Source organism: Gavia stellata, unplaced genomic scaffold (assembly GCF_030936135.1).
Source record: "Gavia stellata isolate bGavSte3 unplaced genomic scaffold, bGavSte3.hap2 HAP2_SCAFFOLD_124, whole genome shotgun sequence".
NCBI lineage: Eukaryota > Metazoa > Chordata > Aves > Gaviiformes > Gaviidae > Gavia > Gavia stellata.
In genome coordinates, this window is record NW_026777096.1 from 3,712 (window position 1) to 19,394 (window position 15,683).

The 15,683-nt window shown below is 74.5% G+C and overlaps 3 protein-coding genes across 3 annotated transcripts; 1 reads left to right on the forward strand and 2 right to left on the reverse strand.

Moving 5' to 3' along the window:
- Positions 1-4,765: 4,765 nt before the first annotated feature.
- On the reverse strand, positions 4,766-6,266 carry ZNRD2 (zinc ribbon domain containing 2). The gene is made up of 3 exons (XM_059835106.1): positions 6,192-6,266; positions 5,588-5,669; positions 4,766-5,076 (listed from the first exon to the last, which is right to left on the reverse strand). The coding sequence occupies exons 1-3, from the start codon at positions 6,249-6,251 to the stop codon at positions 4,766-4,768; spliced, it is 453 nt and encodes a 150-aa protein (XP_059691089.1). The 5' UTR covers positions 6,252-6,266.
- A 1,332-nt stretch (positions 6,267-7,598) lies between these two features.
- Positions 7,599-10,551, reverse strand: LOC132321635 (RNA-binding protein 4B-like). Its single transcript, XM_059835102.1, is given in 5 exon segments — positions 7,599-7,626; positions 7,803-8,501; positions 9,526-9,577; positions 9,579-9,948; positions 10,541-10,551. Coding segments are annotated over 3 exon segments (1,104 nt in total). The 5' UTR covers positions 9,939-9,948; positions 10,541-10,551; the 3' UTR covers positions 7,599-7,626; positions 7,803-7,809.
- Positions 10,552-11,722: 1,171 nt separating this feature from the next.
- On the forward strand, positions 11,723-14,262 carry LOC132321637 (putative nuclease HARBI1). Its single transcript, XM_059835107.1, has 4 exons — positions 11,723-11,752; positions 11,861-12,463; positions 13,868-14,034; positions 14,196-14,262. The coding sequence occupies exons 1-4, from the start codon at positions 11,723-11,725 to the stop codon at positions 14,260-14,262; spliced, it is 867 nt and encodes a 288-aa protein (XP_059691090.1).
- Positions 14,263-15,683: the final 1,421 nt, after the last annotated feature.

The following is a 15,683-nucleotide window of genomic DNA, read 5'->3' on the forward strand; positions in this document are numbered from 1 at the left end:
GACCCCCGTACCCCCATGGGGACCCCACTTCCCCCCATAGGGACCCACGGGGTCCCCCCAGCAGGACCCCCAGGCGCCCCCCCTCACGTTCTCGATGAGGAAGGTCCACTCCTTATCATCGTAGGTGGGGGCGTGGGGGTCCTGGGGGGCGGGGGGGTCCCCGTCAGCACACGGGGGGGGACACGGGCCTGGGGCACGGGGGGGCACCGGGGGGCGCGAGGGGACACCGCACGGGGGGGGGACCCGGGGGGGGACACGAGTGGGGACCCCGCGGGAGAGGGGATGTTGGGGGGGGTGACACGAGTGGGGACCCCGCAGGGGGACAATGACACGAATGGGGACCCTGTGGGGGGGACAACAACACGAATGGGGACCACGGGGGGTGTGTGACCTGAGTGGGGACCCCGGGGGGGGGACAACGACAGGAGTGGGGACCACGGGGGGCGTGTGACACAAATGGGGACCACGGGGTGTGGGTGTGACACGAGTGGGGACCCGGGGGCGGGACAACGACAGGAGTGGGGACCCCGGGAGGGGGGGGTGTGTGACACGAGTGGGGACCCGGGGGGGGTGTGTGACACGAGTGGGGACCCGGGGGGGGACAAGGACACGAGTGGGGACCTCGGGGGGGTGTGTGTGACACGAGTGGGGACCCCGGGGGGGGGCAACGACAGGAGTGGGGACCCCGGGGGGGGTGTGTGACACGAGTGGGGACCCGGGGGGGGACAAGGACACGAGTGGGGACCCCGGGGGGTGTGTGTGACACGAGTGGGGACCCCGGGGGGGGCGCACCCGGTAGAGGGTGACGACGACCTCGATGCTCTCGGGGACCACCCAGACGACCATCCCCCGGTAGGGGTTCTCGATGCCGGGCTGCCAGCTGTGGGGCTGCACCCCCCGTCAGCCCCCGCCCCACGGCCCCCCCACTGCCCCACAGCCCCACCTCCCAGCCCCACGGCGCCCCACGGCCCCCCCACTGCCCCACAGCCCCCCGTGGACCCCCTGGATCCCCCCCCCAAATCCCCCAGCCCCACGGATCCCCATGGAAGCCCCAACCCCACGGACCCCACAGGGACCCCCCCAGCCCCACGGACACCCCCAGCCCCCTCCAGCCTCACAGCCCCTCCCAGCCCCATAGGAACCCCCCAGCCCCATAATACCTGCCCGGCCCCCCGGCCCCACAGGGGCCCTCCAGCCCCGCAGACCCCCCGGCCCCACAGGACCCCCCCCGGCCCCACAGGACCCCCTCCGGACCCCCCCCACCTTGGAGCAGACGCGGCGGTTGCGCCTCGTCCAGACGACGGTGAGTTTGTCGGGCTGCCTGGGGGGGGCCGGGGGGGTCAGGCACGGGGGGGTCAGCCCCACGGCGGCCCCAGCCCCACGGCGGCCTCTCCCAGCCCCATGGGACCCCCAGCCCCACGGCAGCCTCAGCCCCACAGCGGCCTCAGCCCCACGGCAGACCCCCCCCCAGCCCCACGGGACCCCCCAGCCCCACGGCAGCCTCAGCCCCACGGCAGACCCCCCCCCAGCCCCATGGGACCCCCCAGCCCCACGGCAGACCCCCCCCCAGCCCCATGGGACCCCCCCCAGCCCCACGGCAGGGTGTGGGGCGGCTCCTCTCGCCCTGTGGGTGCAGGGTGGGGCCGTGGGGCCTCCCCACAGATAACGGCAGCGGCACCCGCCCACGGCCCCAGAGCTGCCCCTATAGAAGCCCTACGGCAGCCCCATAGGAGCCCTATGGCAGCGCCTATACTGACCCCCTTACAAACCCTATAGCAGTCCCTATAGCAGTCCCTATAGCAAACCTTATACAGAGCCCATTGCACCCCTTTACTGACCCCACTGTGGCCCCTATAGCAGCCCCTATAGCTGCCCCATTGCAGTCCCTATAGCTGCTGCATTGCACCCCCATAGCCGCCCCATTGCAGTCCCTATAGCTGCTGCATTGCACCCCCATAGCTGCCCCTATAGCTGCCCCATTGCACCCCTGTGCTGATGCCACTGTACCCTATAGCTGCGCCATAGCAGCCCCTATAGCTGTCCCATTTCACCCTTACAGCTGCCCCATTACAGCCCCCATAGCTGCCCCACAGCAGCCCCTATAGCTGCCCCATAGCTGCCCCATTACAGCCCCCATAGCTGCCCCATTACAGCCCCCATAGCTGCCCCTATAGCTGCCCCATTACAGCCCCCATAGCTGCCCCTACAGCTGCCCCTATAGCTGCTCCACAGCAGCCCCCATAGCTGCCCCATAGCAGCCCCCATAGCTGCCCCATAGCAGCCCCGCCGCCCCATGGCCCTTCCCCCCCGTGAGTCACCCCACGTTGCTCAACCGCCTGCGGGGCCGCGCCCCACGGCACCCACTGGGGGGGGGGGGCGTGTGGGGCAGGAGACCCCCCCCCCGGCCAGAGGTCCCCCCCACCCCCCCCCCGGGCAGGTGTGGGCGCTCCGGGGGGGGCAGGGCTAAGTTTAGCCCCCCCGGGGGGGGAGGGGGAAACCGGACACCCCCGGCGGGGAGGGGGGGTGGGGGGAGGGGGGAGGGGGGCCCCCCCCGGGGCTATTTTTAGCTCCGGACTCGCCGTTTCCCGCCCCGGCCCCATTTAGGGGCATTTTCGACTCAAAACGAAACCGGGGAAGGGGGGGGCGGGGCCGCGGGGGGAGGGGCGGTGGGGATCCCCCCCCCCATCCCCCCCCCAAGGGGCGGGGAGCGGCTGCCCCACGGACCCCCATAGGGACCCCGTGTCGGCCCGGGGGGGTCAGGGGGGGTCCCGGGGGGGTCCCCGGGGATCGCGGGGTTTTGGGGGGTCCCGGGGGGTCCCGGGGGGGTTGGGGGTCCCGGGGGGGTCCCGGGGGGGCCCCACTCACCAGCTCCCGCCGCCCTCCACCAGCAGCTCCTCCAGCGCCGCCACGAAGCGCACCTTGGCCGCCCGCTTCCCCGCGCGCTGCAGCCGCTTCCACACCGGCCCCATGGCCCCCCCGGGCCCCCCCGGACCCCCCCCCGGGACACCCCCGGGACACCGCCCGGGACACCCCCCGGGACACCCCCCCGGGACACCCCCGGAACACCCCACGGAACACCCCCGGGCCGCCCCACCCGGGCCGGGATCGGGTCCCGCTGCCGACAGCTCCGGGGCCGCCCCCCCGCCCCCCCCGGGGCCGCCCCCCCCCCGCGCACACCGCCCCCCCCCGCGCGGGGCGCGGTCCGGCCCCGCCCGGGCAGGAAACGGGCCCGGGCGGGAGGAGCCTCCCCCCCCCCCCGGGCCATATACGTAACCGCTTCCCCTATAGGGCCCCCCCGGGGCCATACAGACCCCCCCCCGGGGCCATACAGACCCCCCCCGGGGCCATATACCCCCCCCCGGGGCCATATACGTAACCGCTTCCCATATAGGGCCCCCCCGGGGCCATACAGACCGCCCCGGGCCATATACATAACTGCTTCCCCTATAGGGCCCCCCCGGGGCCATACAGACCCCCCCCCGGGGCCATATAGACACCCCCCCCCCGGGGCCATATACCCCCCCCGGGCCATATATGTAACCACCTCCCTTATAGCCCCCCCCCACCATATATCTTGTGCCCGGGCCATATAGCCACGCCCCCGGGGCATATATTCGCCCCCCCACCCGGGCCATATATGTAACCAGTTTCCCTACAGGCCCTCCCCCAGTCCATATAGGTCCCCCCGGGCCATATGTCTGCCCCCCCCCATATTTGCCCCCCCCCAGTCCCTATAGACCCCCCCGGGCCATATATGTGCCCCCCCCCCCCCCCGGCCAGAGACAGCCCCCACCTGCACAGCCTGTCCCAGGCAGCCCTGCCCCACAGCCCCCCCAACCTGCCCCACGGCGCCCCCAACCTGCCCCACGGCCCCTTAACCTCACCCCACAGCCCCCCCCAGCCCCCCAACCTGCCCCCCCAGCCCCCCAACCTGCCCCACAGCCCCCCATACCCACCCCTCAGCCCCCCAACCTGCCCCACAGCCCCCCATACCCACCCCTCAGCCCCCCAACCTGCCCCCCCAGCCCCCCAACCTGCCCCACAGCCCCTGAAACCTGCCCCCCAGCCCCCTAAACTCACCCCACAGCCCCCCAACCTGCCCCACACCCCCCCATACCCACCCCTCAGCCCCCCCAACCTGCCCCACAGCCCCCCATACCCACCCCTCAGCCCCCCAACCTGCCCCTCAGCCCCTCAAACCCACCTCACAGCCACCCCAACCTGCCCCACAGCCCCCCCAAATGCATCCTCCAGCCCCCAAACCCACCCCTCAGCCCCCCAAACCTGCCCCTCAGCCCCCCAGCCTGCCCCACAGCCCCCCCCAACCCCACCCCCCAGCCCCCCAACCTGCCCCCCAGCCCCTCAAACCCACCTCACAGCCCCCCCAACCTGCCCCACAGCCCCCCCAAATGCATCCTCCAGCCCCCAAACCCACCCCTCAGCCCCCCAAACCTGCCCCTCAGCCCCCAGCCTGCCCCACAGCCCCCCCCAACCCCACCCCCCAGCCCCCCCAACCTGCCCCACAGCCCCTCAAACCCACCTCACAGCCCCCCCAACCTGCCCCACAGCCCCCACAAATGCATCCTCCAGCCCCCAAACCTGCCCCTCAGCCCCCCAAACCCACCCCTCAGCCCCCCAACCCGCCCCACAGCCCCCTGAAACCTGCCCACAGCCCCCCAACCCGCCCCCCAGCCCCAGGGACGGCGCGAGGGCCCCCCAGTGAGGAGCGGGAGGCAGTGGGGGGTGAGTGCCGCGGGCAGAGCCTTTATGGGGGGGTGCCGGGGGGGGCGAGGGCCTGCAGCCCCCCCAGCGCCTCGGCGCAGGCCCGCACCAGGGCGCAGAGCTGGGTGCTGCCCTCGGCCGAGGCCGTGCGGGGCAGCTCCCGCGCCGCCCACCCCAACTTCTCCAGCACCGCCGCCCGCGCAGCGCCCACCGCCGCCTCCCCGGGGGGCCCGGGGGGACTGGGGGGGCCGGGGGGGGCCCCCCGCAACCCCGTCGCGGCTCCCTCGCAGTGCTCGGGGCGGGGGGCGGCCGGCTGGCGGGGGGGCGGCGGGGGGGTGGTGGGGGGCTCCGGGGCTGCGGGGTGGAGGGCGGGGGGTCAGGGGGGGACGGAGCCGGGCAGGGCCCCGGCCCCCCATCCTGCCCCAGCCCCACACCCCGGCCCCACACCTCGACCCCAGCCCCCCATCCCGTGCCCACACCCCATTCCATCCCCAGCCCCACACCCCCTCCCCAGCCCCCTATTTCCATCCCCAGACCCCCATCTGGACCTCAGCCCCCCACCCCTGTCCCCAGCCCCCCCATCTCCCTCCCCAGCCCCACACCTCGACCCCAGCCCCCTATCCTGTCCCAGCCCCCCCATCTCCCTCCCCAGCCCCCCATCTCCAGCCCCACACCTCGACCCCAGCCCCCTATCCTGCCCCAGCCCCCCATCTCCATCCCCAGCCCCACACCCCCTCCCCAGCCCCACGGCTCCCAGACCTCCCCCCCCATCTCCAGCCCCCCCCCAGCTCCATCCTCAACCCCCATCCCAGCCCCCCATCCCCAGCCCCCCCAGCCCCCCAGCCCCCCCCATCCCCGTGCCCACCGGGCCCCCCCCCGCCGTCGCCGTCCAGCCCCTGGCACGCCACGCAGAGGAGCTGCTGCTGCTTGTCCTGCAGCAGGATGGTCTGGGGGGGCGCGGGGGGGTCAGCGCGGCCCCCGGCCCCGATCCCCCCGCCCCACATCTCTGGGTCCCTGCCCCACACCGCTGGGTCCCTGCCCCGCACCGCTGGGTCCCTGCCCCACATCTCCGGGGCCCTGCCCCACATCTCCGGGGCCCTGCCCCGCACCGCTGGGTCCCTGCCCCGCACCGCTGGGTCCCTGCCCCACATCTCCGGGGCCCTGCCCCGCACCGCTGGGTCCCTGCCCCCCATCTCCGGGGCCCTGCCCCACATCTCCGGGGCCCTGCCCCATTCCCAGCCCTGCGCCCCCCCCCCCCCCGTTCCCCACTGCACCCCCACACGCAGCCCCGCGCCCCCCACCCCATGCGCAGCCCACATCCCCGCCCCATTCCCACCCCCCCGCCCGTTCTTAGCCCCACGGCCCCCAGCCCCACACCCCCCCGCCCCCAAACCTCCCCCCCCGCCGTTCCCAAGCGCCCCCCGCCCCCCCCCGTTCCCGGCCCCCCCCCGGGCCCCCCCGTAGCGCACCCCGCAGTGGGGGCAGCACCGCCCCAGCATGCGGTACCCCCGCAGCAGCAGCTGCCCCATGGCCCGGCTGACCCGCTCCTGCCGCCCCCGCCGCGCCTCCACCTCCGCCGCCTCCGGGGACGGCTCCGCGCCTGCGGGACACGGCGGGGGGGGGGCCCGGTTACCGGCGGGGGGGGGGGTCCCGGTTACCGGCGGGGGGGGGGTCCCGGTTACCGGCGGGGGGGGGGTCCCGGTTACCGGCGGGGGGGGGCCCGGTTACCGGCGGGGGAGGAGCGAACGGGACACGGCGGGGCCGGGGACCGTCACCGGGGGCGGGAGGGGGGGGGGGAACCGGTGGGGGGGGTCCCGGAACGCGGAAGTGGGGGGGGCAGGGAGGCCCGAGTGCACCGGGGTCGCGGCCCCGGGGGGCCCGGGAAGGGCGGGGGGGGCCCGGGACGGTGGGGGGGGGGGGGGGCCGGGGGGGTGGGGGGGTGTCCCGGGGGTGGGGGGGTCCAGGGGGGGGCCCCGGGGGGGGTGGGGGTGGGGGTGTCCCCGCCGCGCCCCGCACCCGCGTTCAGGGCCATGGTCGCTGCGGAGACGGCGCCGCGCCGGAACTGACGTCACGGGGGAGGGACCCGGATGGAAACAATCTCCCGGGCGGAAACAAACGGCCAACGGCGGTAAAAAGGGTCCGGGGGGCGCCAAAAAGGGTCCGGCGGTCCGTCCTCGAAATGGGGCCGGGTCCCCCCCGCGCCCCCAGAACGGGGGTTCCCCCCGCGCCCCCAGAACGGGGGTTCCCCCCCGCCCGCGCCCCCAGAACGGGGGTTCCCCCCCCGCCCTCCCCCGCCTTACCAGGGACGGGGGGGGTGTGACACCCCCCACCCCCAAAAGAGGACACAGGGAGGCAGAGAGTCGGTGAAAACCTTTATTTTGCTGGAAAATCGGGGGGGTGAAGGGGGGGGCACCCCGGGGGGAGAGGGGGGGCGGGGGGGTCCCACCCTCGGGGGAGGGGGGCAGGGAGGCCCCGGGGGGGCGTGGGGGCGAGTCGGGGGAAGCTCCGTACAAAAAGGGGGGGCGCAGGCGGCTGGGGGGGGGCGCGGGCTCCGTCCGAGGCCGCCGGACCTGGAAGAGAGCAGAGAGGTGAGAGGGGGGGCGGGCGCCGGCCCGGGGACGGACGGACGGACGGACGGCGGGACAGACGGGGACGCGGAGGTGACGGTGGCGACGGCGCCCGCTCTGGTGAGGGGTGGGGCGTGTGTGGGGCGGGGGGGGGGGCCGAGGCAGCCCCACCCCCTCCTCCCGCGGCCCCGGTGACGGGGGAGGGAGCGCGGCGGCGGCGGTGACGGCGGCGGCGGCCCGGGACACGTCTGACCTGACGCGGCGGCGTCCGGGGGGGCCCTCCGGGGCGGCGGCGAGTCCCCGGTTGGTCGGCGGTGCTCCGCCGCGGCGTCGCCTCCTGCCGGGGGAAGGCCCGTTACCCGCCGGCACCGGCGTCGCCGGACGGGACCGACGGCGGTGCCCGGCGTCGGCCGAGCGTCCCCCGCGAACGCCGCTCGCCCCGCGGGAGCCGAGCTCCACCCTCGGCAGCGCCGGGGCTCGCCCGGCCGGCGCGGCCCCGGCGTCGGCGCTCACCTCCGGCTCAAAAGGCAGAGTACCGCGCCCGCTCCCCGTAGGGGTCCCGCTCGAACCGCTGCATGTCGTAGAGGGAGGCCCGGGCCACCGAGGAGACCGGCGACAGCTGCCCACGCTCGTACGTGTACGCCTCTCCGACGGTGGTGGCCGCGGCGGCCGTGCGGCGCAGGGGGCTTCTATCCCGGGTGTAATAGGTGGAGGAGGCGGCCGCCGCGGCGGCGGTGGCGGCGGCGGCGACGGCGGCCGCCGCGCCCGGGGTCGGCAGCAGAGCTCTATCGTACGCGTCTAGGGTGGTGGGGATGCGGCTGGCCATGGCTGTGGTGGCGGCCATGGCCGAGGACTGGACCTGGGAGTACTGGGCGTACTGGGAGTACTGGGCCATGGTCTGCTCCGCGTAGGCGTCGTACGCAGAGGCCGTGGCGTAGGAGCGGACGCGGTAGCGCTTGTAGTAGTCGGCCATCCCGCCGTACGCCTCATCGTAATACACCGTCTCCCCATAGCCCGCGGTGTAGGGAGTGCGCACGGCTCCGTACTGCTCGTTATAGGCCTCGGCAAAGTCCGCCACTTGCCCCGGGCGATCTACCGGGCACTCCTTAGACCAGTGCCCTTCCTTCCCGCAGCGGTAGCAGCCGCTCTTGTCTCCCATCCCGGGCGCCGTCCGGAGCCGGCTGGTGGACAACTGCACGCGCATCCGCTTGCCTTGAGGAGAGAGACGCGAGAGGGGAGAGGCTGTGGTTAACCGCGGCGGCGGGGAGGGCGGCCGGCGCCGGCCGGCACCTCTCCCCGGGCTCCCCGACGAGCCGCCAGCCGGCACCTCTGCGGGCAGGGAGGGAACCGAACCGCCTCCGCCGGCGACCCCACGCGAGCGGGGGTTTCGCCGCGGTTTGGGGCAGCACCGCGAGCCGGGGCGGCGGCAGAAGAGCCGCCCCGGCACCACCCGGACACGGGGAGCGGCACTCGGGCACCGGCACAGCACCGCTGGCCACTGCCAGCCCGGCATCGGGGTCCGGCTGAGGCTCCCCGGCTCCGGTTTTCCCTTTATCACGCTTTTTTCCCCCCACTTCCCAGCCTGCCGGCGGCACAGACCGGAGCAGGGACACCCCACGGGTCCCGGCTGCGCCACGAGCCCCGGGGCGAGGCCCCGGGGGCGGAGCTCGCGCCAAACCTGCCCGTTTTGGGAGAACTCTCGCCCTTTTCCTATCCTACAAAAAATGGCGCTACGGAGCCACTCTCTGCCCCGAGACAAAGCCACCGCACTGACACCGACCCCGGGACGTCTCTGCCCACCGGCCAAGCGACACGGGAAGCGGCACGGCGCTGCCGGGAGCGCGGTGGGCGCCGGCAGCGGGACGCAGCTCTCTCCGAAGCCGCGTGGCGGACCGCTCACCCCCCCCCAGAGCTGAAGCCCAGAGCGCCAAGAAGAAAAAAAGGCGCCGAACGCCCCCGGCCCCGCAGAACGTGGCGGCGGTTGCGGCTGCACCCGTTGCCCCTCGCGGCACCGGCTGCCGCGCACGAGGTCTGGCGCCAGGCGAAGCCCCCGGCGAGTGACGGCAGCGCGGATCCGGCCCCGCGCCGGCGGAAAACCCTCCCGTAGCGGCGCCGGAGCAGGAGCTCCCCCCGCGCGCCGGGACGGCCCCGCGCCCTCCTCTCCTACCTGACCTGCTTCCTCCGGGCCCAGCCGGCGCTACCTATCCCAGCCCAGGGCCGCGGCCCGGCGCGTCACCTTGGAACTCGGTGTTGTCCAGCCCGCGGATGGCCTCCACCGCGTCCTCCGCCCCGCTCCATGTGAACGAAGGCGTAATCCTTGACGATGTCGCACTCGATGACGGGGCCGTACTCCTCGAACTTGGCCCGCAGCTCCAGGTTGGTGCAGGCGGGGCTGATGTTGCCGACGTGCAGTTTGGTGGAGGCCTTGCTCTTGTTCTTGCTGGCCTCCACGTTGATGCAGACGCCGTGCAGCTTGTGGTGGTGCAGGTTGCGGATGGCGTCCTCGGCCGCCGTCTTGTCCTCGATGTGGACGAAGCCGTAGTTCTTGATGATGTCGCACTCCAGCACCTTCCCGTACTGCTCGAAGAGGGAGCGGATCTCCTGCTCCGTCGCCTCCCGCGGCAGGTTCCCGATGAACAGCTTCACCATCTCGCCCAGCCTGCGCCAGGGTGGGGGAAGCGGTGTCTCAGCGGGGGGCTCAGCCGAGACCGCCCCCCCGCCGTCCCTGGCTTCACAGCGAGGGCCGGAGCTCGCCCCCGGGCCTGGAACCGCTTCCCCTGCCCGGGAAGGCGCCTCTCCCCGCGGGCAGGGCCGGGGGAAGGCACCCCCCGCCCTCCGGGGACTCTCCGGTAGCTGGGCCGGGTGGGAGCCCACCCCACGGCCCGGGAAGGCGGAAGGAGGGGGTCTCCGGCGGGGCTACGGGGGGACGCCTGGGCCCCCCCGAGGCTGGATCCACCTCCCGGGGAGACCCCCGGGCCCTGGCTCCTCTCAAAGGGCCCGGAGCGGGGGCCAGAGCCAGGGGACCCTTCACCCCCCGGCTCCCGAGCGGGGCCCCGGTCCGGGTTCGGTCCCCCCCTACCCAGGCCCCGGGCCCAGGCCCAGGCCCGGCCCCGGCTCCAGCCCCCGGTCCCGGTCCCGATCCGCCCCCCAGGCCGCAGGGCCTCATCCCGGAGCCCCTCCAGGCCGCCGAGCCCCGGTCCCCCCGCCGGTCCCCGTCCCGCTCCCCCCCAGGCCGGGCCGGGGGTTCTCACCGCGGCGCCGCGCTCCCTCTCGCCGGGACGGTGACGGCGACAAAATGGCGGCGCCTTCGGCTCCACCCCGCGGCGCCCCCTTCCCGCGGCGCCCCGCCCACCGCGCCCCGCGATTGGCGGAGGTCGGCGGGACGGCGCGACACGATTGGTGGAGCCGCAGCGGGGCAACGCCCAGACCCGCGCCGGACGACGTCAGCGTCGGAGCGCGCCCGCCCGCCCGTCGGCCAATCGCGTGTCGCGGCGCGCCGGAGGTGAGAGGGCGGTGCCGGAGCGGGGAGGCGGGAGCTTCCGGGCACGTGACGCCGCCGGCGGCCAATCGGGGCAGGGGGAGTGGCGCGGCCTGGCGGCGCCGCGGAGCCCGGCGGGGTCGGAGCGGTGGGAACGGCGGAGAGGGGTCGGGCGGGGCGGGGGGGGAGGCCGGGACCGGGGCCGGGACAGAGCGGGCAGGCCGCCCTCACCGGCACGGGACCCACAGGCCTCACCGGGACCCCCCGCCCTTACCGGGGCCTCGCCGCCAGCGGGAAGCGCCCCCCCCCCGCAACCTCCACCGGGGTCTGGCCACGCCCCTTCGCGCTCCGCAGCCCCGCCCCTCTCCCTAGAGCCCCGCCCCCTCAGCAGAACCCCGCCTCATCCCCTAGGGCCCCGCCCCTCTCCCGTAGGCCCCGCCCTTCCCCAGAGAGCCCCGCCCCTCAGCATAACCCCGCCTCATCCCCTAGGGCCCCGCCCCTCCATATAGCTCCGCCCCTCTCTCCTAGGGCCCCGCCCTTCCCCAGAGAGCCCCGCCCCTCGGCATAACCCCACCTCATCCCCTAGGGCCCCGCCCCTCTTCCATAGGGCCCCGCCCCTCAGCGTAACCCCACCCCATCCGCTAGGGCCCCGCCCCTCCATAGAGCCCCGCCCCTCTCCCCTAGGGCCCCGCCCTTCTCCCTAGAGCCCTGCTCATAGAGCCCCGCCCATCTCCCCGTGAGCCCCGCCCCTTGCCATTAAGGCCCCGCCCCTCTCCCTCAGGGCCACGCCCCTTTTTGTGCAGCCCCACCCCTCCTGGCACAGCACCATTCTGTCCGCGGGCCCGCCCCTCCCGCCTTAGCCCCGCCCCTCCCGCCTTAGCCCCGCCCCTCCCGCCTTAGCCCCGCCCCTCCCGTTTTGGCCCCGCCCCTCCCGCCTTAGCCCCGCCCCCGGGCCATGTCGGACTCGGTGCTGCTGCTGCGGCGGGTGCGGGAGCGCAGCGGGGAGGCGGCGGCGGCGGCGGCGGCGGCGGCGGCCGGGGGGGGCCCGTCCCCCCGTCGCAAGCGGGGCCGGCGGCGGCGGTTCTACCCCGAGCACCGGGTGTACCGGGCGCGCTGCTCCTTCCTGGACCTGAGCGAGGAGCAGGTGCTGCGGCGGTACCGGCTGGACAAGGCCGCCATCGCCGGGCTGTGCCGCGAGCTGGGCGCCGACCTGGAGAGCCTGACGGGCCGCAGCCACGCCCTGCCGGTGGCCGTCAAGGTCACCTCCGCCCTCACCTTCCTGGCCTCCGGCTCCTTCCAGACGGCCACGCGCGACACCACCGGCATCAGCCAGTCGGCCATGTCCAACTGCCTGGCGCAGTTCCTGGAGGCGCTGCAGCGGCGGGCGGCGCGGTACATCGCCTTCCCGCCGCCCGCTCACGCCGGGACGGCCGCCGGCGCCTTCCCCGGGGTGCTGGGGCTGGTGGGCAGCATGCACGTGGCGCTGCGGGCTCCCTCCGAGAACGAGCCGGCTTACCGCAACGCCGGCAACTACCACTCCATGAACATGCAGGTGGTCTGCGACGCCGCCGGCACCATCACCAACGTGGTGGCCAAATTCCCCGGTTCCTGCCCCAACGCCGCCGTCCTGGAGAATTCCGCCGTGGCCCGGCTGCTGGAGGGGGCTCGGCCCGACGGCGCCTGGCTGCTGGGTGAGGCGGGGGGCGGCGCTATGGGGTGGGGGGGTCCCAGGGGCGGGTGCCGCGGCCCCAGAGCGGCGGCGGCGACGGTGTGAGCAGTGCGGGGAGAGGCCTGGGGGTCTGGGGGAGCCCTGTGGGTCTGGGGGTAACTTGGGGGTCTGGGGGAGCCCTGGGGTTCTGGGGGTAACTTGGGGGTCTGGGGGAGCCCTGGGGGTCTGGGGATGACCTTGGGGTCTTGGGGAGACCTGTGGGTCTCTGGGGGTAACTTGGGGGTCTGGGGGAGCCCTGGGCTTCTAGGGGTGACCTGGGGGTCTGGGGATGACCTTGGGGTCTTGGGGAGACCTGTGGGTCTGGGGGTAACTTGGGGGTCTGGGGGATCCCTGGGGTTCTAGGGGTGACCTGGGGGTCTGGGGATGACCTTGGGGTCTTGGGGAGACCTGTGGGTCTGGGGGTAACTTGGGGGTCTGGGGGATCCCTGGGGTTCTAGGGGGTGACCTGGGGGTCTTGTGGATGACCTTGGTCGGGGGTGACCTGGGGTGACTGGGTGTCTTGGAGAGACCATGGGTCTGAGGGAGCCCTGGGGGTCCGCAGGAGCCCTGTGGGTCTGGGGGTGACCTGTAGGTCTGGGGGTAACTTGGGGGTCTGGGGGAGCCCTGGGCTTCTAGGGGTGACCTGGGGGTCTGGGATGACCTGTGGGTCTGGGGGATGACCTGTGGGTCTGGGGGAGCCCTGGGGTTCTAGGGGTGACCTGGGGGTCTTGGGGATGACCTGTGGGTCTGGGGGTGACCTGGGGGTCTCGGGGAGACCCATGGGTCTGGGGGATCCCTGGGGGTCTGCAGGAGCCCTGTGGGTCCTGGGGGGGCCCTGTGGGTCTGGGGGATGACCTGTGGGTCTGGGGAGCCCTGGGGTTCTAGGGGTGACCTGGGGGTCTTGGGGATGACCTGTGGGTCTGGGGGTAACTTGGGGTCTGGGGATCCCTGGGGTTCTAGGGGTGACCTGGGGGTCTTGGGGATGACCTGTGGGTCTGAGGGTGACTTGGGGGTCTGGGGTGACCTGGGGGTCTCGGGGAGACCCATGGGTCTGGGGGATCCCTGGGGGTCTGCAGGAGCCCTGTGGGTCCTGGGGGAGCCCTGGGGGTCTGGGGACAACCTGGGGCTCTCAGGGAGACCCGTGGGTCCTGGGGGGGCCCTGTGGGTCTGGGGGATGACCTGTGGGTCCTGGGGGGGCCCTGTGGGTCTGGGGGACCCCCAACCCCCCCCCCAGCACCGGGGACGACGACGACAACACGCACCCGCCCCCGCGTCCCCACACGTGCCGCAGCCCCCGCAGCCCCCGCAGCCCCCCTCGCCCCGTCCCGCTCTCCCCCGGGGGGGTGTGGGGGGTTCCCCCCCCCCTCTGACCGCCCCCCGTGTCCCCCCCAGGGGACCCGCAGCTACCCGCTGAAGCCGTGGCTGATGACGCCCATCGCGGCGCCCCGCGGCCCGGCGGAGGAGCGGTACAACGCGCTGCACCACCAGGCCCTGGCCGCCCTGCGCCGGACCCTCGCCCTCCTCAAGCTGCGCTTCCGCTGCCTGGACAAGGGCAGGGGGTTGTCTGCAGTACGCCCCCCAAAAAGTTTGCCAGATTTTTTTGGCCTGTTGCATCCTCCACAACATCGCCCTGCGCCGGCGCATGCCGCTGGAGCTGCCCGAGGGGCTCCCCCCCCCCGAAATCGAGCCTGACCTGCCGCTGCCCGCCCCCCCCGGGCAGATCTCCAGCGAGGCCCGGGCCGTGGCGGGCCCGCATCGTCCAGCAGGTCAAGGACGGCCTCGGCTGAGACCCCCCATTTGGGGGGCTCCGGCCCTGGGGGGGGTCCCTGTCCCTCTTGGGGGGGCTCTGTCCCTCTTGGGGGGGGGGCTGTGTTTTTCTTGGGGGGGGTCCCTGTCCCTCTTGGGGGTCCCTGTCCCTCTTGGGGGGGTCCCTGTCCCTCTTGGGGGTCCCTGTCCCTCTTGGGGGTTCCAGTCCCTCTGGGGGGGGGTCCCTGTCCCTCTGGGGGGGGCTCTGTCCCTCTTGGGGGGGGCTGTGTCCCTCTTGGGGGGGTCCCTGTCTCTCCTGGGGGTCCCTGTCCCTCTTGGGGGGGCTCTGTCCCTCTTGGGGGGGGGCTGTGTCCCTCTTGGGGGGGTCCTGTCTCTCCTGGGGGTCCCTGTCCCTCTTGGGGGTGGTGTCCCCTGTCCCTCTTGGGGGGTCCCAGTCCCTCTGGGGGGGGCTCTGTCCCTCTGGGGGGTCCCTGTCCCTCTTGGGGGGGGGGGGCTCTGTCCCTCTTGGGGGTCCCTGTCTCTCTTGGGGGGGTCCCTGTCCCACTTGGGGAGTCCCTGTCCCTCTTGGGGGTCCCTGTCCCTCTCTTGGGGGGTACACAGGGGCACACCTGACCCTCACCCCAACTTTGCATCAGCCACCGGAGTCGGGGGACGCAGGAGTGGGGGGGCAGCCCCCGCGAGGGGGGGTCCCCATCCCCTACAAGGACAAAGGGGGGGTCCTGTCCCCCCCCGTGGGGCTGCCGCGCCCCCCGGCGCTCCCCGTTTCGGCGCTGACCCCCCACACACACTTTGTCCGCGCTCGTTTCGGGGTGAATAAACGTATTTTTTCAGCAGCGGTGCCCGGGCGGGGCTGGGGGTGCCGGGCCCCCCCGGCGGGAGGGGGGCACCCCGCAACGCCGCGCTCCCGCGCTCTACTGACGCCCCGGCGTTTCGGCACCCGCCAGGCCGGGGGGGTGACACCGCGGCTGCCCCCCCAGGGCGGCCTGGAGAGCCCCGGCGCGGCGGCGCTGCTGCAGCCGGTAAAGCATCTCCACCGTGTCCCGGCGCATCTTCTCGGCGTAGGGGCGTCCCCGGAAGGTCACCGTGTCCCCAAAGCCGTCCTGCAGGCGCTGCAGGGCGGCCGACAGCCGCGCCTCGCACCGGGCCAGCGCGGTGCGCAGGCGGCCGCGTGCCCGCGTCTCGCTGGCACGTGCCATCGCCGACGCCGGGCCCCCGCGGAATAAGCGTGCGGGGTCGGAGCCGTGCTCCTCCAGCCGCTCCAGCCGCGCCAGCAGCAGCTCCCGCCGCAGGATGCCGTCAGCTGCCGCCTCCCAGGCCTCCAGCGCCGCCGGCAGCTGCGCCAGGGCCCGGCCGGCGCCGTACTTCACCGCCATCTCCAGCCTTTCCCGGCTGGGGACGCCCAGCGCGGCCCAGAGCTGGTGCAAGCGTCTCTGCAGTTGCT

What these genes read in the sequence shown, in the direction of transcription:
- ZNRD2 (XM_059835106.1), bottom strand. Translation starts at nt 6,251, where the DNA reads ATGGGGCAGCTGCTGCTGCGGGGGTACCGCATGCTGGGGCGGTGCTGC. An exon ending in GGTGCTGCCCCCACTGCGGG is followed by an intron (nt 5,670 to 6,191) that starts GTGCGCTACGGG and finishes GCGCCCCCCCAG; the next exon opens with ACCATCCTGCTGCAGGACAA. An exon ending in CGACGGCGGGGGGGGGCCCG is followed by an intron (nt 5,077 to 5,587) that starts GTGGGCACGGGG and finishes TCCACCCCGCAG; the next exon opens with CCCCGGAGCCCCCCACCACC.
- LOC132321637 (XM_059835107.1), top strand. Translation starts at nt 11,723, where the DNA reads ATGTCGGACTCGGTGCTGCTGCTGCGGCGG. An exon ending in CGGTGCTGCTGCTGCGGCGG is followed by an intron (nt 11,753 to 11,860) that starts GTGCGGGAGCGC and finishes TTCTACCCCGAG; the next exon opens with CACCGGGTGTACCGGGCGCG. An exon ending in TGCCTGGACAAGGGCAGGGG is followed by an intron (nt 14,035 to 14,195) that starts GTTGTCTGCAGT and finishes CCCCCCGGGCAG; the next exon opens with ATCTCCAGCGAGGCCCGGGC.